Source organism: Hippichthys cyanospilos, chromosome 18 (genome assembly GCF_059441005.1).
Source record: "Hippichthys cyanospilos isolate Australia breed blue-spotted pipefish chromosome 18, RoL_Hcya_1.0, whole genome shotgun sequence".
Lineage (NCBI taxonomy): Eukaryota > Metazoa > Chordata > Actinopteri > Syngnathiformes > Syngnathidae > Hippichthys > Hippichthys cyanospilos.
The window spans coordinates 11,899,125-11,927,038 of NC_142386.1; the positions used below are offsets into that span (position 1 = coordinate 11,899,125).

General features: G+C 39.6%; 2 protein-coding genes and 1 long non-coding RNA gene across 5 annotated transcripts; 2 read left to right on the forward strand and 1 right to left on the reverse strand.

Annotated features, from left to right (window-relative positions):
• Positions 1–1,195: 1,195 nt before the first annotated feature.
• On the forward strand, positions 1,196–19,910 carry LOC148409005 (uncharacterized). Of its 3 annotated transcripts, none has more exons than XR_015868570.1 (5): positions 1,196–1,583; positions 1,877–1,961; positions 3,300–3,426; positions 3,522–3,586; positions 19,629–19,910. It is a non-coding gene; the product is annotated as an uncharacterized LOC148409005 (long non-coding RNA). The 3 variants fall into 3 exon arrangements; XR_015868569.1 differs by having other exon boundaries at positions 1,196–1,566; positions 18,274–19,910; XR_015868568.1 differs by having other exon boundaries at positions 1,196–1,566.
• LOC148409006 (leucine-rich repeat neuronal protein 4) lies at positions 13,469–18,325 on the reverse strand. The gene is made up of 2 exons (XM_088440823.1): positions 18,168–18,325; positions 13,469–15,928 (listed from the first exon to the last, which is right to left on the reverse strand). Exon 2 carries the CDS (start codon positions 15,909–15,911, stop codon positions 15,195–15,197), a length of 717 nt encoding a protein of 238 aa, XP_088296949.1. The 5' UTR covers positions 15,912–15,928; positions 18,168–18,325; the 3' UTR covers positions 13,469–15,194.
• Positions 19,911–20,720: 810 nt separating the features above from the next.
• On the forward strand, positions 20,721–25,878 carry LOC148409007 (uncharacterized). The gene is made up of 2 exons (XM_088440808.1): positions 20,721–21,739; positions 23,529–25,878. Exons 1-2 carry the CDS (start codon positions 21,067–21,069, stop codon positions 24,440–24,442), a joined length of 1,587 nt encoding a protein of 528 aa, XP_088296934.1. The 5' UTR covers positions 20,721–21,066; the 3' UTR covers positions 24,443–25,878.
• Positions 25,879–27,914: the final 2,036 nt, after the last annotated feature.

A 27,914-nucleotide genomic window follows, 5' to 3' on the forward strand; every position in this document is an offset into this window, starting at 1 on the left:
CATCCTCCATAACATTTAAAATGGCGGGAGAGATGATAATTGGTTTCGTTCGGCATTAAACACAGTGTTAAATTATCAGGCATGCTGACACTTATTACACCATTAGATTTTTACAGAAACAACGACATAAGTATTACTAGTCTCTCTTTGGCTCGCAATGTTGGAATTACTCCGCCTCCATTTCTCCTGTACGACAAGCGACACTTTTCTGACGTCGCCTCCGCTCTCCACTGATTGGTTCTTTCGACTGTCTTTTCGGTCAAGTTTTCCCCGCCTCAAAAATGTGTTATGTCGACTGAGAGTCTGGTCCTCAGACTACTGCCTAGCTAGACCAGTTATTCCCAAATTGGGGTACATGAAGGCACTTCAGGGAATATGTGGGATTAGGCATGAGCCGTTATCAGATTCTGATAGAATGAGAAACAATATCATGGTGTCACCTGTATCACGGTACTAAAACGACAGCTCTAATTTTTTCTCTATAAGCTTTGTAAGACATCCTCCGTATCCTCCATGCATGCCAAGGTTGAAAAAAAAAAAAGTGGTATCTACCATTATTTTCAGAGGAGCCTTGTTGAGCGAACTCTGCAAGCACTAGTGATATCAGCAAACTGCACCGCGTTTCCATGAATGTCCACTGTAATGTACACAGGACTGAAAAAAATCCTCTGATATATTTTCAAACTAACCTATAACACCCATAATTATACAGAAAACACGTTCTAGCATGAACATAAATGTATTTTTTGGATAAAAACTGAGCACTTACTACTGTATACGTTTGCCTATTTTGAAGTTGCATTTTGAGAGCCATCTTGTAAGATCCAAAAAGAGCACGGATGGGGTGCCATTTTTATTGGTAAAGCTTTTTATACTCAAAGACCTCACCATGCCGATGTTTGATTTTGAAGAGGATTCAGCAAATCTATTGTTAAGCTTTTTTATGCTGTGACAGGAACTGTAGAGTTTTGTTTTCAAATTAAGAGCAAAATAATCGGAACATGAAGCCACATATTGCCAACTAGTGTTATCGTGGCTTCTTTGCAAATTGATAAAAGCCTCTATATTCAGTTTTATATAGACGTGTATTGTCATTAGATACACAATTTTCTTGCAGGTAAGACATACATACAATCACAACCACAAAACCGCAAGCTATACAATTTTATTAAATCAGGCACAGAGGGCACAGCACTCTTTTAAGTGTGTATATATCCTAAGATGCTTTTCTTAAGGGGTACATTGTTGTAAAGATATTTTCAAAGTTGTGATGGGAACAAAAAAATATTTGAAAAATGTTAACCGCTAAATTAGACCTCCAGATTCTTCACTGTGATTGATTGGAAAGATTCCCAGTGACACCTGTCAGCTGCAGATTGTTTACCGCTTATGTAAGTAATCGGCTGAACGACCAGCGTTACCTGGAAACTGGCATTCTCCCTCTGCTGGCGCCGTGACAGACGGAATCGTCGCCCAGTCTGCCCACCTGCTCCCGGCCGATTAAATCCTTAATAGCAACATATGGCGTCCGAGACGAGCACTTCATGCTGTTACCGGGGACAAAAGGTTTGTTTAATCATCAGGTGAGTTTGGGCCAGACGGTTATATCCTCATTATACTCCTATTACAACACATTACTGTGCTGCCTCCGATTCTTTTTCATTTGGGGCATTTTTGGCGAAGATTAGATTTGCAGAATATTCAGTAAAACTGCACCTTGGATGTCAAGCTCGAGGCCCGTGGGACAGATTTTGCTCATCGCATTACCTTGTAGCCCGCTAACTACTTTTCTAAATTGAAAAGTTTTTTTCATCAATATGTGACTTCTGTAAATGTCTGTGACATTTATACATTTACATAAATATTGCTTTCCCAGGCAATGGCCTTCTGAGAAAAACATTGCGATGATGTGGCAGATGATGCAAGTTTCTTTGACAGCCCTGATCTTCACTGTTAGACAGGTAAACCTTAGTCAATGTATTTTTAAAACTGACTTACCCGACTTGGTTTAATTTTATCCCACCCCTAAAACTTCACTTAACCTGTCAATATCCGGGGGCGTTTTGTTTTTTTGCTGGTTTGTCAATTGTGCAATCTTCTTTGTGACAAGGTTGTTAAAACGGAGCAAACTGCGGGCGCGACTGAAGTGCAATGAAAGTTGCTATCAGTAGCTGCAAATTTTGCCTTGTGAAACCAGCCCACAGTGTAGATTTTCCGTAGTTATCTTGGAGGGAATACGTGGACGCTTTCAAAGAAAATCTTCATTTTAAACTACCCGAGTTGGAAGGCATAGTCACTGTCTGCGGAGCTGCTCCAAATCCCAAAGTTTGTGCAAGCCAGTGTCAATATTGCATGATGGCGCCTGTCTTTTAATGAACAATGCGCCCTCAAGAGAGAAGCCAAAAAGAACTAGAGCAAAAAAAAAAAGACATGTCCTCCCTTGTCATATCCCCCTTTCATCATCTTTACTACCTGTACTTCTTGGTCGGTTTCATCAGCACTGGTGGCCCGTTTTTATTTATGTGTGTATGCATCCTAGCACGCATGTGCGTCTTCTCTAATGCAGCCAGGAAGTGACCCAGATTGTCCAGCCTCTGCCCTGATGACATTGTCAGTCAGGAGGCATATTTCAGCAGCGTTGAGAAGGGGGGTGGGGGCGTATAATGGCGCTGGCTCTTACTGTAACTAAAGCTCCCCCCAATTATGATGAAACACTCCGCAGAGATGCAGATCCTCCTTGTCTTGTGACTGTGCGCACAATGGTGTTAATGGCTATTGATCCCGGCGGAGGGCAGACGGCCAAAGCATCCTGATGTTACTGCGTTGCATAATAGCGTTCTTTTCTTTTACGCACAGAATCAAAAAGCAGCCTCCCATTATTAAAGCCCACATGCTTCGCATAGGTTTTTATGTCTATTGATCCGCTTAAATGAATATTCATAGGTCAAGTTTTTGTGCTCCGCTCTGGCTCTCGCTCCCTTGTGAATTCGTACAGAATAATCTGACTTCTAACAGCAGCTGGATTTCAGCATGCGCACGAACGTGCATGCGCCCATGCCAGAGGTGCTAGCGCTAATTGGGATTTGTTTTTCTTCCAACATCTGGCCATGTCACAGGCCAAGATTTTTTCTTTTTTTTTTCTCCGCATGGCTTGTTTCCTCAATTTGCAGTCTACTTCCAAACTGGAGCATCCCTTCACTGACTTTGTGCGGATAATCCTTTTCATGCGTCTTTGCCTAAGAATAAATAATACACCACGGAGCTTGTGTTGATGATGTGTTATTGCTGTGCTATTGCAGTGTTGTTTGCTTTCCGACGCCATCCAGATTATTTCCACTCGGATGGCCCTGCGGTCTCTTTCCTTAAAGTCGGCGCATCTCAACAGAGATGCCAATCAAGGAAGTAGTCCTTTGCAGATTTGAAATGGTGAGATTTCCCTTTGAGGCACGGAGATTGGACACAGCTGCCGTGCTCGGGGATGTGGCGAGGTTAAATAGAGCTCTGGCTTCATGTTCCCGCAGGTTTACAACATGGTTTAAAGACTGAAATGGCAGCACCCCCTGAAGTCCTTCGGCAACTCATCGAGGTACATTGCACCTCTAATAACTCTTTCATTAGACTACTGAGAATCGATGTGCAAATGTCATATCATTTTTGTGCTCATTTTCTATTCAGTCCAATCGCTGCAAATGCTATTTAGCAAATGATGCTAAAAAGATTAAGCAGGAATCAGGAACAAAAGGTCCAACTCATTTGGTATGGATGACCTTTTTTTTTTTAACCAGCCCGACAATATTAACAGCTCTAATATATTGGACTTTTTAATTCGCTCATACTAATTTTAGTCCCTGGGGGGACATTCATTTTTTCTTAATCAAAGGTGAAATCATGGACAGAAAAGTAATGATTTAGCCGTGTTATTACATCATTGTCTGGCGTTATACCAGTGTTTCTCAATTATAATTTGCCAAACCACCCCCAGGACAGAGAAAACTGTTTGCGCCCCACCCCTCCCACTCACCGCGCTGACTATACGTAAATTAAATAAGAAATACTTTCAACAACTGAAAATTGTTAAAACTGTTGAAACTGTTAATTATCTTTTACAGTGTTTATACGGGTTACAGCTTAGTCTAAAGTAGAAAAAGTAACAAAGTGCATCAAAGTGCCTGAAAATGAAAATTCTTGTTTTATTGCAATTAGACCTCACATGACAAAAAGTCTTTAACCTGGGGTCATCTAACATTAAACAACACATTTGGACATCCACCATTAGCACTAGTTGCAATGTATGCGGTGCACTTGGTGCATTCAAATGTATACACAGATTCCACACATTCCCTCAATGCATCAACTGTTAAACACTGCTAACGATGTGGGCTTCCTATGAATCTCGAAAAATTGACATATCAAGAAAAATAATGGGGTTGAAATTACTCTGATATTTGGCTTAATTACAATGAATATGTCACGAATGAAAATAAAGAACAGATTAGCATTTGTGATCGATATGCTGTTATTTCTGGGAAGAGGCACTTTCCTTATCAACCAAAACATCATAAATGTAATAGAAAAATGGCACTTTGTTTTCATTTGTCCTTCTATGTTGCAAGGCAGATTGGAATAGATCATGAGGATTCTTTGCACAGCTACACAAACGGAGGCAGAAATCAGTGTCAATCAAATCTATTTGGAATGGAATCGTGAGGTAGTCAACGATTCCCAGCATATTTGAGACAAAAGAAAACAATTTTATTATGATTAATCCTCATTGAATGAATAATTTCAATGTTACAGCAACAGAATAGATGAATATGCATAGCGAGGAGAATTTAGTGACCTCTGGCAAAAATAATTGCAGGTTGAAGCCTCTAATTACATTGACTGTCATACAGCTGTGTGTCACAACAATTATCTGTAAAGATTGTATGTATTTATTGCGTCTGTGTACTGAGTGGAAATAATTGCCCCCCCCTCCCGAGGTCGAGTCAGACTGTTTATATTTGACAGTCTTGATGGATAACTCGGCTTTTTGCCCATGTGTCAAATTGTACAATGGCAGGTTGCCATGGTTACCTGAATTCCTCCGCACATGAAATGAAAAAGCACTCGACGGCACACTTGCTGCTGTCCTGCTTGCCTGGCAAAAGTAAAGCTAACAATTCACATAGCTCTGAACATGTCAGGAATTCATAAGACATATCTCTGTTAGTTTTTTTTTTTTAAGAGTTATACTTGTTATCAATTTTTTTTCCTCCAAACTAAGGTGTGGCTGTTACAAATTGAATTAAGCCGTAAAGTAATTGATGACTTTAGTCCTTAAGTAACTACAGTAATTTATTAATTTAAGCATTTGCTTTAGGTACCGTTTTTTTTAGGTCAGGTTTACTACATAAGGTAATCAATTACCAACACTAAAGTCATTGATCACCACTTTAGTACCTGAAGTAATTACTTAAGTACCGGTACTTTAACTCATTCAATTCCAAGGACATCTTTTTACCTTTATTTAATAGGCTAGCCATTCAATCCCATGTACAGTGGGGCCCCGGTTAACGAGATTAATCCGTTCCGCGGTTGGGATCGTAACACGAATTCACCGTATGGTGGGCAATCCAAACCTATGTTAATTAGCTAATGCGTGTAAAATCCCAGGGAAAAACATTGAAATTGTATGTACATATTAAAAAAATGGTGTGAAAATAGTATAGTAAAATAACATATTCTTTATAAATCAAAATTATATAAAGGATTTATTTATTGTTGAGTGACGCTGGTTATGGCCATATTCCCTAGTAAGGGTAGCCTAGGCTTGGCTACATAGCTTAGCTTTCTTCGTATTTCTTGATTATCTCCAGTTTCGTTTCCATGAAAATCATCTTCTTCTCTCTTTTAACATCACTAGCAATCTTGGGACTCATGGATAACCAACTCAACTTTCAATTAAGCACTAAAATATATAATAAATATGATATTGAAAGCACTCTCACACAAGATCAATTCTTGAGGCAGCCATCTTTGTGACCCCGTGCACCGGCCAATAGCAGACCAGCATCTTCGTGACCCCATCACGCTGCCCAATAGTAGAGTAGTATCTTAGGGAGTAGAGACGCCGACCAATAGTAGACCAGCATTGTAGTGACGCGTTGCAGCTGAGGCAGTTTGACGCCAACAGAAAATAAGAGCAATTACCTAAAAACGCCTCAAGAGGGAGGCAAAACAACAAACACAACCAACCCCATAGGTCATGACAGTTGTTGATGTTAATCGTAAAGCGGGATAAATGCATTAAAGAGGGGACGAAAAAACTCAGTATTCCACATCGTAACGTGAAAAATCTAAGCCAGGAATGCTGTAACCCACTTATAGTTTAACGCAAAAGTAGGGATTAAAACTGGCTGGTCAAAACTCGGTAATAAAGTCTTACTTAAAGTAATTGATTGATTACTTTAGTTCACTAAGTACTGAAGTAATCAATTACTTTGTACTTACAATTGTACTTTATTTTAATCATCTTTAGTACCCAGTTACCTAAAGTGATGACTTTAGTTACTTAATTAACTAAAGTTAGAAGAAATTGAAATAAAAAAAAAATGCCTTGGACTTAACATTTAGACGCTTTAAAAATGTCTTTGGGATTGAATCAAATAATTACCTCAAATATTTTTTTTTCTTTCTAGCACTTCATTCATTTAGTACCAGCAATTTCTAGACCTGGTTTTAGCCAACTGCTTGTTTTGTTTTCATTCAAGATTCTAGAGCTTTATTGTCATATGCATAGCAATACTACACAGTGAAGTTCCTATTCTGTTCACTTCCCGAGCAGACTACATTCCACAATAGAGCAAAAAATAAAGTAGGCAATTAAAAAAAAAACAGTAAGAGTATGAGCCATATAAATCATCCGACATATTCTCACGAGTGAATCGTTTTCATGTTCACTGTCACGCTTTGAGTAGAAACATCCAGTGGAATAAAGTCCATTCGTTTCTTTTTTCACTCGGTTGAAACTCTCTGAACTTGTGTTATATTCTGCACTTGAAAGAACGGCGTTTATAGGGTGACCTCATTGCAACAAAGGACCTGAATGGACGCTGACCTACTTGAACATTTTCTAAGCCCTCTGAAAGCCAATCTCTTCAGCTGAGGAAAGAATTCATTTCTAAACTTAGACGTTTTTCTCTAGGCAAATTCAAAGACATAGTAGTTCTTCATTGTAATAAAAGAATGACCAATTGTTAGCACCTTACAGCTGTTTATTAAAGACATCCGTGTCACATAATTAGCTGTAGTTTTGCGCTAATTGCAGCTGGTACAAGAGTGGAAGGTGTCTTTGAGACTCTTGCGCTCAGCAAAAATTTCACATATTCCGCTGAACACAATATTTATGAAGTAAATTTGATGCAGTTACAAATTTATGTTGGCAAGCACTCCCTTTTGTTTCTTTAATATTTAGTAATCAACACACGATGGATGTTTAGCGTTTCATAATCCCATGTATTTAGCAACATCATTCAGTTGTACCATTTAATGAATGGCTTTCAAATTTCACATTTTTGTCATCTATCATTTTGTCACGATAATAGCGGCCATATTGAACTTCATATACAGCTTCATGGACAGAAAAAAAAATGAAACAAAAACGGAAATACTGTATTTACTCTGTAACTAGAAATTTGCACCCTCTATTACGGACAATCAAAATGCTGAAAATATCAGAGCTCCCCCATGGACAGCAGATTCAGGGACTGATTCAAAATATTCACCATGATTGTAAAACAGAATATAGTGACCAGTGCATGATGAAAATGGCTTTTTCAAATCACAGAAATATAATTTTTCACTTTTTATACACTAGTTGGCAGAACGTGTAGGACATGCCAGAATCACAAAGATATACAACATTATTCTAATGTACTCTTATCTGTGTAAATGTTTGGCCACGTTCTCAGTTTGATTATTCTGCTACAATTTCATAATGACAAAGTGATTCTGACTAAAGGCACTTTATACAAAGCTCAATTTTTGCAAATTGTTTGTTAGATAACTATTAAGTAGATCAATTGCTTGAAATTATCTATCATTTATGCAAAATCGACTCTAAATTGTTCAATTTGAGGTTATGTATTTATTTATTTAATTACCTGTATGTTTCTACTAATCTCCAGGGGCGTAGCCAGCGAATTTTCATTTGGGTTGCCAAGGTGTCACAACACCTCAGTGAAGGTTGACATGCACAGTGAGGGTTTCATTAAATCATTTCCTTCAATAAGATAATTATTTCAAATGCATGTTTATTTAAATAAGTGGCAGGTGTCATGGGGCTATAAGAATAATGCATGCATGTAAAAATGGTAGACTAATCAGACATTTAAAAAACAAAATCTCAGTGTGGGGGTAGCCGCCATGTAGCGGCGCCCCTTTGGCTTCTCTTACTCTCAATTCCAGAATTATTAATTGCTTTTCAAGCAGAAACTGACAGAATTGGCAAGAGACTGAAAGCATTTCAATTAAGAGTAATTTTAATTAATCCTTTTCTCAATACAGGTACAATTGCATCTTATTAAATTAAAATTATTTCTTCCAGCTAGAAAATCAAAGACAAATGCAAATTGACAATGTTGTCAGCTCGAGACGAAAACAATTTGAGGAAACCTTTAAGGCATCAAACCCCAGTCCTCGAGAGCCTTTGTCCTACGTGTTCTCCAAGTTCCTTTCTGCAACACATCCGATTCAAATGATAATCATTATGAAGCTCCTGCAGAGCTTGCTGATGAGCTCATCATTTGTTGCAAAGAGGGACTTGAAAAACATGCACATCACATACCCTTGAGGACTGTGTCCTGCATTTTTGACTCCTTCAGATTGTAAAGCACAAGTGTCGAACTCCAGTCCTCGAGGGCCAGTATCCTTGCATGTTTTCGAACCCGTTTCCTCAAACACACGATTCAAATGATTAGGATCATTTTCAAGATCCTGCAGTTCTTGCTAATAAGCTAATCATTTGAATCAGGTGTGTTGGGGAGAGAAAACCAGAACGCATGCAGGATACCGGCCCTCGAGGATTGTTCGACACCTATGCATTAAAGCAGTGATTCTCAAAATGGAGGTCCGTGAAATAATTTGGCTATTTTGGAACTGATTTAGTTTATTTTTTTTACAGTTACAGATTTGTGCCTTGTTTGGCTAATCGTTTTTTGGCGCCGCCTCTGGCCGCTATTGATAGTGCATCGATAGTGCGCTGTCTGTCTAACTCATTTTTGCGGGCTGTTTTGTAGCTACGACTTCCCTCATTGGGCCGATATGGTGAGGAAACCAAATCAATTTTAAATTATCTCATAATATTTTTACTGTATACAACACATTGATGGCTTAGTTGTTTTGAAATAAGAAGTAAAGCATGATTTATTGCTGAGGTTACTGAAATAAAACAAATGAAAAAATATCGACAAATCTCAATTTTGTTATTCATTATATGTGACAAGTTAAAATTTTGGAACTGAGTTTAGCAAATGTCATGGAAATTTAGATGATTAGCTTTCACGGGCCACATAAAATGGCATGGCGGGCCAGATTTGGCCCCCATCCTTGCGTTTGACAACTGTGGACTACAAAAACAGAAGCCATTGTAACATCTAGGAACGACAGAACATTGGGTTATTAATCATTTCATTTGATTTTATATTAAATTGTGAAAGTATTCTTTAAGCAACCAATTCGCCTAGTTTAATGTAATTTTATTTATTTTATTTTTTTAATCCATTTTTTCAAATGTGTTTTTAATTTGTCAAAATGCATTTGTGTCTACAATTGCTTGCTAACGAGGTCATGATGCCAGCAAAGCTAATGCTGTTTTTGTCTAAATAATTGGCAGCAACCTTTTTGGGGGAAATTGACCCAGTTTGCTATAAGGAGTGCAATTTGACATTTTTATTTTCTAAACTTAGGTAGAGCTGAGAAGCAACAAATATAGTTGTTGTCAAATTGAATTAGATGCTGAATAAAAAGGGCACCTATGTGTGGCGAAAATGATTTCGTTTGAGAACTCCTGCCCTAAAGGGTTCATTGACAGATGGCTGTATTTAGTAACGCAACCACCAGAGGGCAGCAAAGATCTAGTACTGGTAGCTCAATGAACAGTGGTAGACAAACACGGTACCTTCTTACATAATGGAGAACATATTGCAACAATCAAAAATGAACAAGTGCTAAGCATTAGTCCACACATTACAAACACATGAATGCAAAGTCACATGCGTCACTGAGTCATCAGACGGCAAATAATCACAACTATTTGGTGATACTTTGTGTGCGTGTAACTTATGAGCCCAGATATAGTCAATGCACTTTTGTTTACACGAGTCACCTTTCTGATGAATGGGTGACTCAACATGACTCCTTGTTGAGAAGGCCATACTCGTCAGTCGCAGACCACGTTGTGGAATGTCACCAGTTGTAATCTGCTTTGTCATTCGTTTACCATGCTGAAAATGACAAACAGTTCACAAGAAAACGTGCTGCTTCTCATCTAATCTCTACACATTCTGTGACTCCTTTAGATATTGTAATCTGTGTTCCTCTCACATCCTAAAACATGAGTTTGATTGAGGCTCGAAATTGACCGTAGCTGTGAATGTGAAAATTATTGTTATTTTATTAATTGTATACTTTAGTCACGATCCTTTTTAACATTAAAAGAAAAAAAGCACAAAAATGAACTTTCAACAGACATTGACTTGTTACAGGTTTTATACAGGTTACAGGTTAGTCTGAAACAGAAAAAAAAAGTTAAAAACTGTCAATCCTTATTTAAACTAGAAACATTGCTGACCAATCAAACCGTTTAATGCTGGAGAAAAGTCTGAAATTAGTAAATAATAAATGTAAATTGATCAGGAACATTAACACCTGGGGGGGAAGCTGCTCCACTATTTGAAAAGGACTGGTAGAAATCAGAGTTAACTTCGATTGACTCCACCTCACCCGTGACACGAATGAGGATGTGGTTAGTCGCAATGCACGAAAAGAAAATATTTGCCCACAACAAAAAATTAGAAATGTTAGCCTAAATCCCTAAACTCCGGAAGGGGAGGCGCAAGGGATTTTCTTTTTTTTTTTTCCCTCTCTCTCTCCCCAACTTCAGGACAGACTGTAATATCACAAGAGGTCCTGCTCAGGGTGGTAAATGATTGATGAAGATATATGCAAATGGCTCAGATTATTATTCTTTTTCATTGTTTCACACATTTTAAAGTTACCGATTTTAATGTGCTTCATTTTTTCGTGGTAAATATTATCAAAATTAGATCCAGTATAAGTGCAGGTTTAGTCTTTATTTTGATTCAATAACTTACCAACAACAAGAATGAAAGATATTGGAAACAGAAGTGACTAAATTGACCATTTCTTATAATTCAGTAAAATATAAAGGTAATTTCACCCCCTATCCTTCTTCTTTATATACAGTAGAACTCTACAACAAAATCATATTTGCAGCCAGAGATTTTTCACAACAGGGGACTTTTCACTATAGCAAATCTATGTATTGGACGTGAACAAAAACTGTGTTTTGCAATTTAGAATCTGACTGAAGTTAAAAACAAAACCATCCAACATTAAAAAAAAAAGAAATTGCCAAATCTCCAAAAAGCATGCATTTTTATACTGACATTAATTTCTTGCATAATGTCTTTCACTTTGCTTCATCCATCTTTTATCTTTATTTCTTTTATCCTGTCTTCAAGTTGTGGCTTGTTTTAAGCTTAACACCGCATGGATGCATGCATCAAAATGACATTATTTCGACAACCACGACCCTCCGTGTGGACTCGTGTCTTCCGGAATTTACAAGCGGACAACATGGCAGACGAACTATTTCTTATGGAAGTTTGCCGGTAAAAACACCTTTATGATTCGTCTGAAAAAGAATAATGTGGTCTAAATACCGTGAACAATTCCTGGCGAGCACCACGTTAAGGAGAGATGAGGAGTCTGTTTTAAAAATGCTTGGAAGAATTTAGATAGTTTGAATCTAGTGGGATTCTTTACCTCTGTTCTTGTGTTGTTTGTATGCTATAGAATTCATTTCCTGCCACCTAGCGTTTGGGAGAATATTGTCTGACTACAGGGAAAAGCCGCTGCGAGTATACAGTGTTGCAAAACGCCTGCCGGCGCATCAAGAATAAACCAAGCTTGACTTTTGCTGCAGGCTTGTTTTCGCCGTAGTGAATTTCAGTACCACGTAAATGCAGGAAAAAAAAAAAACATTTCATAATATGCAACAGGGGGATTTTTCCTTTTATGAGGATGTAAGAAAGGTAAGAAAGGCTTCAATGCATTGATATTTTTTCACAATGGGGGATTTTTTTTGCACCTGCTTTTTGTAGAGGAGTTTTACTGCATTGGCGGTTTATTTTTCTGATCTGAGTTTGAAATGCACCACATGAACTGCATACATAGTTAGCTGCTAGTATTAACACTGGAGACCGGTGCTGTATCAGACATGGGAAGCGTAATTCATTAGCAATTTATTCAAGTCCTTAATTGGAAATTGTATCGGACTTCTTTTCTTATGGTTAGTTTGTTGGATGAGTTATGATGTGAAAATGGAGTTGCGAGGACTCAAGCTAGCCATGCCGCTAACAGTTAGTTAAACAAGGCAAACTTCCAAATGAAATCCTCCTTGGCCATTGCATTGTCATTCATGTATTATATACAGTAGTAGTCTTACTTTTTGGGATCTGAAAATCTGGTACATCCTTAGTGGTAAAGTGAACAAAGAGCAGATAATTATTCAATGGGATACCTTGTGGAAAGGATTTATAACCCAGCTGAGACATGCAAAATAGTAAAAGATAAATTGGAAAATTTCAGATACCAAACATTCTTTCTTATCATGACTTCATACCAGGCATGTAATGGAGAACTATGAAGTCTCCGCTAGAATGTAACAAGCCTCATGAAAACTTTACCCACTGGAAAAAAAAAAAAAAAAGTTTTACCACAGCTGTAAAAACAACGGCGAACACTTTAGCTAAAACTTCCGATAAAAAGACAGGTGGCACAACACACCCATTCAAAAGGGCTTAAGCGAGCCAAGTACAAAATTTTCCATAAAATACTGTATGTGATCTATGCAGCAACAATAGTCCAAATACTGCATTTTTTTGGGGGATGGCCATATTGACTTTTGCTGTCGACTGAAAATGACTTGCGAACGTCACGTGACTGTAAACAGCAGAGCCATGATTGTTTGTTACAAAAGCCCTGAGCAGCCTTAACGTCATTCTTAGTCGACAGCCAGTGGCAAAATGGCCGCACCGTGAGATCAATAAAAACATCTTAAATCATATTCCTCAAACGCAATATTAATCAGAATGCCATATTTCGACTAGTGGCGGCGCATGGAACATCGTATTGGAAAAAAGGGTTTTGGATTGACCTTCCATTTTAAGTAATGACACAGACAACCATTGGACTGGAATTTTAATACTTAGAACTATTAAGACATTTATACAGTACAATCGTCATAATTAAGCTTTGCTTGGTGTGCGTTTCAATGGGAGGGGAAAAAGACAAGTAACATCCATCTTATCAAACATTCGCAAACACAAAACACTTCTCACAGAGAGGTAAAACATAAAAATGCCACATCCAATATTAGATGTGGCATTGTGATTTCATTCATTCATTTTTGTAACCTTTTTAATGTATTTTACTTGATGTAACAATAACATAATTTTTATACAAATATGTTTACTCTCTACAGAAAAACCTGCTTTGTTTTTAAGGTTCCTGTCCGGAATTTAGGCGCTTATAATGATCCAAACACCATGCACAGAAACATCCACAGCTCTGTCTTACATCTAAATTGTTGCAAAATGACTCCCGTCTGCTGTTTATCTGTAAAATGTGCCATCAGGGATTTATTTTCCTCCAAAACTTGGCAGAGGAATTAAGCACCTATAGTTCAACTCCCACACATTGTGAATGATTTCAACTTTAAGCAAAAAAAAAAAAAAAACAACTTGGCAGACATTTCATTGGGAAATCACATTCTGTTGAAAACCACTTAAAACAATCATATTTAGCTTCTAGAGCGTGTCCACCGATTATAAACTGCAGTGCAGTTCTGCACCACTGCAGACTACACAAAAACACTAAAAAATATATAATGTTTTGCCTCGTTGGAGCAGTGGTTAACATATCCGCCTCACAGTTCAGGGACCCGAGTTCAAATCCACCTGGTTCCGGCCTTCCTGTGTGGAGTTTGCATGTTTTCCCCAAGCCTGCGTGGGTTTTCTTTGGGCTTCTTCCCACATCCAAAAAACATGCACGGGAGGTGTATTGGACATACTAAATTGTCCTTAGGTGTGAATGGGTGCATGAATGCTTGTTTGTCTCTGTGTTGGCTGGCGACCAGTTGCATGTCCCACCGGGTGGAGGCCCTGTGGACAACGCTGGGGAGACTGTCTCTCAGCTGGCCTGGGAACATCTCGCGATTCCTCCAGAGTAGTTAGACGAAGTGGCTTGGGAGAAGGAAGTCTTGGCTTCTCATCTGAAGTTGCTGCCCCTGCGACCCAACACTGGATGTGCGCCAGATAGTGAATGGAGGGATGGTTAAGAATTTTTTAGTTATTGTTGATGTGGGAACTGAATTAAGTGGCTTGGGAGAAGGAAGTCTTGGCTTCTCTTCTAAAGTTGCTGCCCCTGCGACCCAACACTGGATGTGCGCCAGATAGTGAATGGGGGGATGGTTATGATTTTTTTAGTTATTGTTGCTGGGGGAACTGAATGAAGTGGCTGGGGAAACTGAAGTCTTGTCTTCTCTTCTAAAGTTGCTGCCCCTGTGACCAACACTGGATGTGCGCCAGATAGTGATTGGAGGGATAGTTATGATTTTTTTTTTAGTTATTGTTGCTGGAGGAACTGAATGAAGTGGCTGGGGAAACTCAAGTCTGGGATTCTTTTCTAGAGCCGCTGCCCCCGCGATCTACCCCCGGATAAGTGCTAGATGATGGATGGATGGGTATGTTTTTTTTGGAATATCTACGATTATTTAGGCGCAAATATTTTAAACGCCAATCAGAATTATGCTTATGTGGCAAAACTGAAGAGCACTTCAAAACAAACTATAGTCTTTGCCACGGTGTGCTTCCAAAGCTGAAGTGTTCCATGAGAAACTGTTTGGTCATTTATGTTTGACCTGCGCCCGTGGCCGAGATAGTGTTCCGAAGTTTCCTCTGCTGTCGCCGCCTCCAGAGCAGGACGGCCAGCAAGACGAGCAGCAAGAGGCCCAGAGCGCCCCCTATCAGCCCCGCCCTTAAAGGCGCGCTGCGGTCCCGGGGCCGGTACATCATACATGAGGCCTCGCTCTCTCCGACGTCATTCAACGCCACCACGCAAACCTCGGCGATGTTCTCAACGGGGCCCGCGCCGCCACTGCGTCGGCCCCGCCCGAACGTCCGCCTCTCCGTCCCGCCCACCGTCACCTTGTAGGCTCTCACAAAGGAGTAAGGAGCGCACCAGCGGAGCACCACGTCGGAACCGTTCCAGCTCAGCGTTTTCAAAGAAGGAGGCAGCGGCGCTTCCAGGTGAGACGTCGAACCCGGACACAAGCAGTTTTTGATGGTCGAGAGCTCGATACAAGTGGGCTGGTCCTCTTCACACGGGTTGTAGTCACATCTTTTCAGGGTTCCTATCCTTGTAGACACACCCTTAGGCGTGACGGTGGTGATGTCGTCCAACGTGTCGTAATAGTCGTCCGGGGGGATCTCCAGGTTCTCGGACGGGAACGCACGAGCTTTGATGGGCTGTGTCCGATTGGCCCCCGGGGCTTGTTTTGATGTTGGCAGTGAATTGATGAGAAGCAGGCCAACGACCAACAAGAGAACAGATCTGCTGGCAGCCATCACATACCCTGGAAAGGCTAAAAAGAACATACAGTCAGTATCAATAAGTACAGTACTTCTATAGTTACTTCCTGGAACCCATTGGGACTTCAATTCCCCATGAGCTGTCTTATTACTTGTCTTTTAATGGATATAATGGACCCCTGCTTTGTGAACTACACTGGCAGATGACAAGGGTGAATGATGAACTGTGGGAAGTAGAGTTCAATTCAGGCTTCGAATTTGGAGTTGAAATGAGTTAGGTCTTGTTTTTTCAAGTTCTGTTTCTCTGAATTTGCCTTTTGAGCAGACACGTTAAGATTTGATATTATCGTCTTTTGAAAAAGCTTCCTTTTAGTCTACCGTATTTCCAGTGGAGGGCCGTCAGAGCCAGCAAAACCTTATCTGCTATCCTAACATAACCTGACATCATTATCATAATTATAATAAAAGTCGATTTCATTTTCTATTTATTTATATATATATATATATATATATATATATATATATATATATATATATATATATATATATGTATATATATATATATATATATATATATATATATATATTGAATAATCTACTGAACATAAAATTTGTTTATAAACTTATATTTTCCTGAAACCTTTAATTCAATAATTGTTTTTAAGGGATTTGTTCATGTTTGTTTGTTTTATTTAAAACCTCGAGTACCCCCTGGAGTTCCTTCAATACCCCCAGAACCTGTATATACACCCTGTAAAAAGTAAGATTATATATATATATATATATATATATATATATATATATATATATATATATACATATATATTGAATAACCTACTGAACATAAAATTTGTTTTATGAAGTTATATTTTACTGAAACATTTAATTCAATAATTATTTTTAAGGGATTTGTTCATGTTTGTTTGTTTTATTTAAAACTTTTAGTATCCCCTGTAGTTCCTTCGTATATATATATAGTATATAAGTATAGTATATAATTAGTTCATGTTAAAAAGAAAATAATTCTAAGTATACTTATACAATATTATAGATACTGATATTGTTTATTGTCACTGCAGCGATCGGGGAGTAAAATGTTTTTTCTTTCTTAGAGGGGCTTTGCAAAAAATATTTTATCACTGTATTAGCCTGCATGGGTTTGGGATGCGGAAGGTCGTTGTCGAAAAACCAGGCAGTCACGGGGTCACATGTAAACACCAAGCAGGAGGTCATAAGCACAATGACAATAATGTCATGCCCATGCGGAACAGTTTTTTTTTTTCTTTCTTAGCAGTGTGTGTAAATGTTTAGAAACATAAATATTTAGTGGCAGGAATTACAGTTGTGTATTTGTATCTACGTGGATTAATCCTCACATGTTTAAGCTGACGGAGATGGCTGACACTAATTCAACATTCCAGACTGTATTGCACAAGAGAGGTTCGCTGAATGCCTACACACACACACCCACACACAAACACACACCCATGCGGGACACAGTGCAGCCTAGTCAGCTGGATCCACTTACAGGAAAGCTACCCGTGCAGAATTTTCACAATGAATCCACACAAATATCCCAAATAATGCTCAATACAACTAGTTTGATTTCTAATATACTGACATTTTATTTTGTCTTCGCGTTACGTTTAAAAACATTGTATAAAACGGGGGAGTCTGAACGTTTTCCTCTGAGGGTCAAGTTTAGAAAAATTAAAAGATGCAAGGGACACTGAAATCTTTCATCCTAATATTATCAATCAAACCAAAGACAATCAATGAAGCAAATGAAGCTATCCCTGCAATTCAGAAACAAAACAAGATCATTTTTAAAGCGCTTACTAGGTAATCTGTCATGTAATATGTTCACAATTTTTTGCCAGTAAAAATGCATTTTGTATTCTTGAGAGTTATTGTTTTTAATAATGATGAAGGATTTCAACATAGGATTTAAAAAAAAATTCTGGTTCCGATTTCAACGCAAAGCATCAATCTTGGATTAGGTTTTCAAAATAGGGTTTCAAAGTAGGATTTCAAATGAGAGTTTTGCCTTCTAACGATGGTCAAAAAGTTTCATTAAAAATTGGTCTGCGAATGTCAGTGTTAAGAAGAGGAATATTGTTATCGCCTGTCTTGTTATCTGCATTTTGGCATATTTACAAAAACGCTCCACAGCATATACAACATTCATTATTGGCGGATGTCATTTTTAAAAATGGTCAACGGGCCTCAAATGTCCCCCTGGCCTTAGTTTGGCCACCACTCGTTCAAAAATATCCGGATGAGATGACTTACTTGTTGCTTGCAGAGATTTCAGTGGTTTGAATGCTTTCGGGAAGCTCCTCACGCCGCTCCTCTGTCCTCCACTTGCCTGCTTCTCCTTTATGTATTACTTCAACAGCTGCAAGCTCCCTCCCAGTCTCCCCCCACTTTTTGGACCCTTCCTGCACCCACTCCACCTCTCTCTGTGTCAGAGTCAAATGAGTCCACATGCTTTGAGAAGTTTACTATCACTCAACAGTGGATGAGGAAAAAAGGACTACACAGCACTGGTGCCAGCTTTTGGTGATGAAAATGTGAGCAAGATAAATCATTTCATACATTTTTCCTACCATTCAAGTTGCGGAAAGATGGCCAAAGAAGAGTGTGAAAATGTTTTTGGGTTTGAACTTTATGGCAATATTTACAAAAGGTTTGTTTCATGGGAAAAAAAAAAAAACCACTCCTTATCACCAAATGGAGTTTATGAATTATTTGAAAGCTTCTGTGAAAATGGATCGGGGGAGTATTTATATAGGAAAACCTACTATTACATTTAATATTTATTTGGGGTTCATCAGAGGCGCTTGAAATAGTAATATGTCTGAATGTTGAAATATGAATGTTGAATCATTCAAAAATGACTTTGAATGTGAGTGGTTAACTGAATATAACCATTCCGCTTATTATGAGGGTGTGTACACTTATGCAACCACTATCTGAATTATTTTTATTTCCCCTCTAGAAATTTTTTTGGGTGGGTTCTCTCTCCAATTTAGGTTGTAAAGCTAATAGAAGATGTCATTTAAAACGTTTCCAATTGAGTTGTGGAATACGTTTTGACGTGGCATTTGGACAGGGGTGCAAATCATATCTCATTCCTTTTCACTATTCACAGTTTAAAAAAAAAAAACAAAAAAAACTGTAGTATGTTTTGCTTGATAATGAACTCTCACCGCTTTAAAGCGGTAAGAACAAATAAAAATTAATAAATGAGTGTAATGCTTCATTCGTGAACAATAATTGACTCCAGACTGCTGTTCACGCATGGTTTGAACCCTCATCTAAATAAAATGCATGACTTTGCATGAAACATCCCAAATAGAAACCGAATGCAGCTAAGGGACATCTGCTCAGCAAATCCAGGAAATCAACCAGTTCAGGCTTGCGTGATGCCCAGCCTGTTTTTTTTTTTTTTTTTAATATATTTTTTTGTGGGGGCAGACTGGATAGCTAAAAGGGAGTAAAAGGTTGGATGTTGGAAAATTGGGGACATACAAGCCACTTGGTATTTATTAGCAAATTGCACACACATCATTTATTCCATCTTTAAAGCCTCTGAGCTCAAAATGATTCATTTGACTGTCCTCGCTTTCCCCCTGAGGACCCGTAAAATACATCTGTCAACATCTGTTTCTATCGATGACCTGATCTGCGTTTGTCGAAAGTCCCTTGTAAAGAAGTACTGGAACTTTGTTTTGTTTCTGCTGTTGACAGAAAACCTCGAATTGGACATTAGAAGAAGAGATGAGCTCAGCTCCAGAGCTTGCCGGCTGCTGATACTATTTTTATGTCTAGACATCACTTCAAAGTAGAAGTAGAATTATATATGACAGAACACCCCAATTTGGGCAAAAGTGTTGGAACAGACAGAATTGGTACGTCAAACAATGGATTTTCTTTTAAAGCCTTTGTCTTTTAAGTTACTTTATAATTTTTTAAACTATTCTGTGCAAGGTTTCACCCTTTGTTGTGCAATACATGCTGATTTAATGATTACTGAAGTGCAGTTTTAATTTTCTTATATTTAAGTATAGTGTGATGGTTCAACTGTGCATTGAATTTACAATATTTAATATACGTGAAAGGTATACGTGTCAGGTAAAATAAGAGGAAAAAAACACCCGCCTCCGCAATCCGAGAAACTACCACTGTTCAAGTAATCAAACGGTCTGTATATGTTTGGAGCAGTCCACAGCGTCCTCTGTCGTATTTCAGTAGGAATAACACTTAGATTTATAACGTATTTTTAGTTAACACGATTAGTGAGCAAGCGGAGGTTATTATCAATTGGACTTCGCTGCTCTGAATTGGCGATCTTTGTGCCTAATTAAAATTCTGCATGCAACCTCTTTGCTTACTTAGGGTCCAAAGCAGCCATATTCGGAAGTGTTTTAACTGCGGGGTCGTTCTACCTAAATGTGAACCATGGGTGTTTTACAGAAGATTCAAGTATATGGCATTCATTTTGACTTAGAGTCCACTCTTTATATTATCAGACATATTTTTTGTCACGGTTAAATTAAGTTGATGTTTTTCATTTTGGCACAAGTGCTTTTTATTATTCGTTGCAATGTGTAAATGCGCAAAAAACAAAAATTATTATTACACAATTGGTTATGGCACATTTTAAAGTTTTAATTGCAATTTTATTGATACAATTTGGGCGCTTTCGGTCCGCTATAAAACTCCAATCACTTAGTGGCGGTATGGCGCCGATAAGTTGTTTGTAAACTGTTAGAAGAAGTCCAAAATCAGAAGAAAAAGCCCCGGTCCAATCAGATTGCCGGAAGTAGTTTCGACGTCATCACTTTGCGCCGGTCAAAATGTAATTCCGTAGATGGACGTTGCAAATAGAATAATCGACGCTGCGTAATGTTTACCTTATAGGTGATGTGGTCGAACTTTAATCGTACATAGAAACCCAACTTTTACCCACCACGCGTTGACACTAAAGCTAAGGTAAGCAGGGTATTATTAGTGTGCCGATCTGGGCCGGGTTTCGTTGCCAGTAGTCTGCATTGTTTTGGTCAGTGACGTCAAACGAAGCGGCGACACCTGACTCGCTTCTTTCAGGCATACATGCCGTGTAGCCGTATTGCCTATTAATAAACCGTTTGCGTAAATAATAAGTGACGATAACTCAAGTAAAGCCATGGCTTCCAGACGGGCATGTTATACCAGCAGCGTGGGTTCTCCTCCGTCAACGTGTGGCAACCGCAAGCCCAGTATCGACAACGTTGCTGACAGGCCTGGGATAGAATCTTGCCACGACCGCAAAGCGGACAAAGTCGTATACGGTGCCGTGAGTGTAACATCGCTGAAATCCCGCCTCGCACCGACCATTCAGTCCGCCATGTCGGCTGCGGTCGACGCTCTCCTGGGCGAAGTGGCGCTTGTGCTCAACGAGACTCATCAGGAGTTGCTGCACAAGGAACAAGAGAACGAGAGGCTCAAAGTTCGGCTGGAGGTATCTGAGAGGGAGTTGAAGACCATGCAGGATTGTCTGTGCAGTGCCCAGAAGCTCATAGACCAGCTCCAAATCTCATACAGTGGCCCCCACAACATCGGTCAATCCGTTTTCGCTCCGTCTCTATCGTCCATGACCCCCGGCGTGGACCGGGATCATCAGAACCCTCGAAACGGCGGGGCTGGCGTCGACTTGGGTCTCGGCGGTTCTGTGGGTGACCCCATTCATGGGTTTGAGCCAAGAGATGACTACAAGATGTGCCAGCTGTCTATCCAACCTGATGGTTCTGTGACCAACCACGCGTTGGACTCCTTTTCGGGAGACGCGTCTCACATGTGCACTGATGCCAACGGACCAGGTGAGATTATTCCAACACCCTGCAAAGAAATCCAAGCACAAACCCTCAACACGCGAGTGGGCTGACTCACAGCCAGTCCACTTGTTACACACGTCACTCACCGGGCCAGATGCCCTCTTTCAAAGCCATATACATCCAAAGGCAAAGAATAACAATGGGAGGTTGGCAATCCCAAGTGGACAATATCACCTGCACATTAGGCTTAACCAATTAGCAGCCGTTAAAAGAGTTAATGGCATTTTTTTTGCCACAATAATATGAGACAAAAATCAACATGACCTCCCTTTGAAACCTAGCACAAAAAAGTTGGCTTGTTTTTATTTTCTGTCCTTAAGTATTTGTTCAAAGGGACATTTTCAGGCCTTATATGTTACTGCAAGTGCTCATGCCATGATAGCTATTTATCGCATGTGCACCTGATGTCTTTTGTCCAACGTACATTTCTGCTTCTCTTAATAATTTGAGTCCCTGGGATGTTTACTCCTGTTATATGCTGCGTTCGTGGGAACTGGGAAGTCTGACCTCCCTCAAGAAGAATTGTGCTCAAAGGTCCCTTTGAATTGGGACGTCCAAGTTGCAAAGTTGGAAAAATAGATTAAAGGACACCAACTTAACCAAAAACAATTGATCACTATAAACCATCTTAGTTGTGTTAACTTCGCTTTGAGATCAGAACAAGGACAATTTAGGTGCGATACTTCCAACTTCCCACTTTCCTCGAATGCAGCATTTGAGTCTGTGGCCTGATCTTCCATTCAACTTCACAACAAAGTCATACAAATGGCCAAATGTTCTTGGTGTAATTTTTTGTTGTTGTAAGCTTTGGGGACCCTAAGATAAATTTTTGTATTCAATAAACATATTTAGAATTGAACCCGCGATCAATCAGTTAAGCTTTATTTTGCCAAACACTGTAATTGACATCAGCTTCAAAGAATCTAGATCTGTGATGACTTACTGTAGTTGTTAATACACGTTTTTATATAATATTTAAATGCGATAATCATTAGACTACTCGATTAAAAATTATTTTGGAGATACATCAATTTATAGTCTTAAATGGCCCCTATCATGGGAATGTAACTTTTTGGGGCTTCTCACCCTAAACAACCTCAAAGTGTTATTTTGCTTTGTCAATGAATTTCTAAGAATTCCTTGCTTATTGTGCCCTCTCAGCACCGGCCCTGCTCGAGCGAATAAAAATTGCTTGTGAGAGGCGATTTGACGATAACAGGCCGTAGTAGTGCCTTCTACAGTGTCCCTGTAGCACTGCAAGAGTAAATACATGTCACAACTTACCCAGGGACATGTTGACGTTTTTTTACTTTGCATTTCATTCCAGGATTGGGGAGGAGAGATTTTGCACGGTCGGTCACGTAAACAGCAACCTTTTTTGATTAGTTTCAAAGTTTGCGCGCTCTCTTGACACGTCTTTTGCTTTGTTGGCAACTCCAGTTCATTTCAATGTCAGTAAAACACCTGTTCTTCATTCACTCCGCCTCTGACAGCCATTACTGATTGCTACAACGCTGGCATTTTTGTTGTTGTTTTGTTGTGGGGGCTGGCTTTGAACGAGGCACACAGTGAGAAGCGGGGTTTCACTGAACAAGCCGTTTCACTTCCTGGTTAGTAAACTAGACACATAAAAAAAAAAAAAACCTTATTTCGTAAGATATTGAATTTCCAATGCACCAAAGGTAAGATTTCATCATTTTATACGCATATTATTAAGTTTTAAAAGTTGAAAAGCCTTTTCAAACTCATGTATGTTACGTACTCTCTGTTTCAGAGGACAGGTCGTCTCAGGGATCGGGTGAAGTTGCCAGCTTTGAGATAAAAGTGGAGCAGGGACAAGCTTCAAGCTCCAATCAAATCTGTGACAGCAAAGACACAGTTGGCGACGGCGAACAGTCGTCCCATTCCATGACTGACATCCGCTATGTTCAAGTTGGAGACGGGGGAGCTTCCCGCCGTTCCTTCACCCAACCTCTGCGCCACCCGAGGCCTGCCCCTCAGCAGACAATGATGCACGTGCAAAAAGCGCCGGTGAGGACTTCAGGCCCCGAAAGAGGCAACGGCGGTTCGCCGGGTGGAGCAAACGAGTCGGCGGGACCTTCGGGCGCCGACGCGGTCGCGGAACCCCCCGGAGATCGTCCTCACCACTGCTTAGAGTGCGGGAAGACATTCCGTCTGATTTCCAGCCTGAAGAAGCACATCCGCATCCACACGGGCGAGAAGCCGTACCCCTGCAGCGTTTGCGGCCGCTGTTTCCGCGAGTCGGGCGCCCTCAAGACGCACCTGCGAATCCACACCGGCGAGAAACCCTACTCCTGCTCTGAGTGCGGCAACCGCTTCCGCCACTTGGACGGCCTGCGCAAACACCGGCGCACGCACACCGGGGAGAAGCCGTACGCGTGCGGCATCTGCGGCAAGCGTCTGAGCCGCCTGCAGCACCTCAAGCACCACCAGCTCATCCACACGGGCGAGCGCCCCTGCTGCTGCCCCTTTTGCAACCGCAGCTTCAAGGAGCCCGCCGCGCTGCGCAAACACGTCCGTACGCACCGACAGGAGGGCGGCCCCCCGGCCGCCGGGGCCGAAACCGATGACGTTGACGGCCTTCGCCCGGCAGCGCCGTCCCCCCAGGTGGCCTTTGGGGAGTGGGGGGCGGAAGAGGAAGATGCCGCCGTTGCTGACTGCGTGTAGAGACCCCAGGCTCGCATACTGGCCAGGTCGAAAGGATGATGTCGGGCAAGGAATCGGGATTCGTTCAAAGTGCCCCCTCAACATCCAAGCCCATATCAATTGCGTCATCATCAAATGCATCCACTGGCCAAGGCAACACTTGGCTTTTTAACAAAGTTTTTTAAAACATTGTTTTGAAGTAAAACCTAAAGCGGCTACCTTAAACGTCAATCTTGAGGATTTGATTTTGAACAAATTAAGTGGGGTTAACGGGAGGTTTTGCCAATAGTTTGGGGCTTAACATACTAAAAACAATTATAAAAGGTGCTTTCCCATTTTACGTTCTTTGTCGAAGTGGATGACAGGTCAAATGTAATCTTTCAGATGTCGCGTTCCGGTTCCAAGAACCTGTTTTGCTGGGTTTGGTCATGTGATGTCGGCAAGTTGAGCCGTGATTGGTCCCTATTTGAGCCTTCCTTTTCGGTCGACTGCAGGTGGCAAAATGGCCGCCAACTGAGATGGATAAAAATGGGCCTGCCTTGATCGTCTTCTCAGCAATTTGACAAAACTCGTAGCAAGTATTTATTTAAACACCTTTATTTAAAAAAAATAAAAATTGAAAGTGCCTTGTCTAATTTCAAAACACACCGGTCTGTCCTGCTACTGAATGTAATTACTGGTGTGACGCTGAGGGTGATTTCTCAAATTGCGCAAATTTATGAAACACAAACATTTTGGAATCCAATGCGACGGGCAAACATCTCAAAAAGAATACTTCTTGCATTATTGTTCAGCTAATGTCTCCTGACACAAACATGAAACAATTATGATTAGTGCATAGTTTACAGGGTACTTGAATTTTTAATTATTATTATTATTATTATTGTTACCACTTACACCATCCAAAATATTAGGTACACAAAATACAATCATTTGTGAGCGAGTTTTAGAGGCTACATGCAAACAAATGTTTTCTGATGCACCTTTAGTCCTGTAAATATAGCTGTAAATAACTATTTTGTCCAACGAGGCTTCTTTCTGATGTGCCGTAAACCCTTTTATTTTTTTTTTTTCATGTTTCTTATTCATGGTGTAAATAGGCTCATGTAATAACTGCTGTTGTATGCCATATGATGTCCTCAGCCTTAAAAAAAAAAAAAAAATCCCATACAAATACAAGCACTTGCTAGCTAAACTAAGTAGTGTAAATGAAATATGCCCCAAATGTGAAATGTTTGTTCTAGTAATCCCACATGCCGAGGTAGCTGTCTTTTCTCTTCAACTGACCTTTGCATATAACTATGAAAAGAAAACGGGAAGAAGTCCCTGTTAAATGTGCAATGACTTTTCTATGCTTCTGTGTCTAACTGTAATGTACCCTGTGTTATATTTCATCTACTGTAAATGTGTTTGCACTTAAAGGACCTTGTTTGTATTTAAACTTTATCGAACAACCAGTCAAGTGTTTTTCTTTCTTCTTTATCTTATTGTTGCATCATTTTCTTTGTCAAGATCTGCAGTAGGCGAGAAAACGTGGCCCCACAGTGGGCTTGTTAGCATGTGACGTTCATGAACGAAACCGGTCCCGAGGACTCTGCGGTGAACTATGGTAGTGGTTCTCAAATTGGGGTACGGTACCCCCGGGGGTACTTGAAGGAACTCCAGGGGATACTCGAGCTTTTAAATAAAACAAACATGCTAAAATCCTTCAAAAACAATGATTGAGTTAATTAAATGTTTCAGGAAAATAGAAGTTCACAAAACAAATGTTATGTTCAGTAGGTTAATCAATTTCATTCTTTTAAAAAACCAGATTCTCCCCCATACTCGAATGGTTTGATCCAACTTGTCATGTGCCCCCATCTCATTTCCTGTTAAGTGAATGATTTATTTTTGTGAACACATCTCTACTAAAATGCCAAAAGTTGAATATTTTTTGTGCACAAATATTTATTATTTTTAAAATATTTATATATAAATATTTATTTTTGACAACAGATCTGCCACTTTAGATTATTTTATTGTGGACAAATAATTAAGTTGATTTATTTTCGTGAACAGATCTCTGCTGTAATCTCAAAAGATGATACGTTATGTGTAATATTTTTCTGTGGAAAAATATAATTATTCTCTTGAGAACAAGTAACAATTTATTTTGATTATATTTTGTGGACGGGTATTTATCAAAAATTAACTTATTTCTCTTTGATAACAGACCTCTTTTATAATCTAAAAGAGGACACAATTTTGATTATTTTTGCAGGTAATATGAATGCTAGAAGTGAAAGCTTTTTTTGCTAGATGTGATAACTTTTTTTTCCAAAACATCTCCGGTGCAGTCTACACTCGAGTGCTGGCCTGTGCATGGAAGTTCATGTTTGTTTGGTACTTATTTGAAGCTTAGAAACTTAAATTTTGGAGGGAAACCATATTTGTGGTATGTTAATAATCGGCATAATCACATTCAATTCACTTTTAAATGTTATATAATACATGGAGGTAGATGAAAAATTAAATGACAGCAATTTGAATGTTGCAAAGCTGAAATCCTGAGTTTGGGGGGACGTTCCTTTCAAGTATTCACAAATTCATGTTGTGCATGGTCCACTAATCCCTCATTTTCATACACTTTGAATACAATTCGAACCTTTTCGCTGCCAGGAAATAAAACGAAAACTAATTTGGTTTTGTAAAAGTCAACAAAATGGACGTATCTGATAAAAACGTGTGTTTTTCTTGATATTGCAAACTGAATCTCTTGCTTTTGTCAAAACATACATTAAACGCCCAGACATTTAGGCACTCATACTATGAATCAATTATAATATAGCACGAATTCCAGTGTTTAATGCTGGTGCAAAACATTGTTTTAAAACATGAAAAAAAAGGTTCCCTTTAAAAGAGATAGTGTGTAAGATTTGGACCGTTTTTCACTACGGCCAGCAGGAGGTGCTGCAGGTCCCTAATTTATAGTACCATTGTCCGTAGCTATAACAAACACGGCCGCCTCCAGGGAAGTGCCACAACCCATGTAATATAATTTAATGATAACTAGACCTATGATTAAACTTAAGCATACTGTAGGCTATTAAGAACACATTCATTTGCAAGCTTTTGATATTTACAATCATTTAATTTATTCCGTTTTTATGAAAAACACGCTAAATCTTACACACTGTCCTTTAAAATGGCAAAAAGTCCCATCGCTAGTTGCAGATGAGAAAGTATCAATCCTCCACATTGCCATCTCCTGGTTGGGATGGTGCACTGCTGTTGTGCTGTCATAAAAGCCACCCTCCAATTACTGATACCAGCCCCAAGTTATTGTTTTTTTTATCATGACACAAGATTCTTCAACTTCACTTGAAACCTGAGTTTGTTTTTCTGTTCCTCTCTAACCAGTGAGTTGGTGCAGTGAGGTCAGAGCGCCCCTCGTGTAACCCTCGCATAATGTGATGACATCACGACTGTAGTGCCGCCAGACAGATGGTGG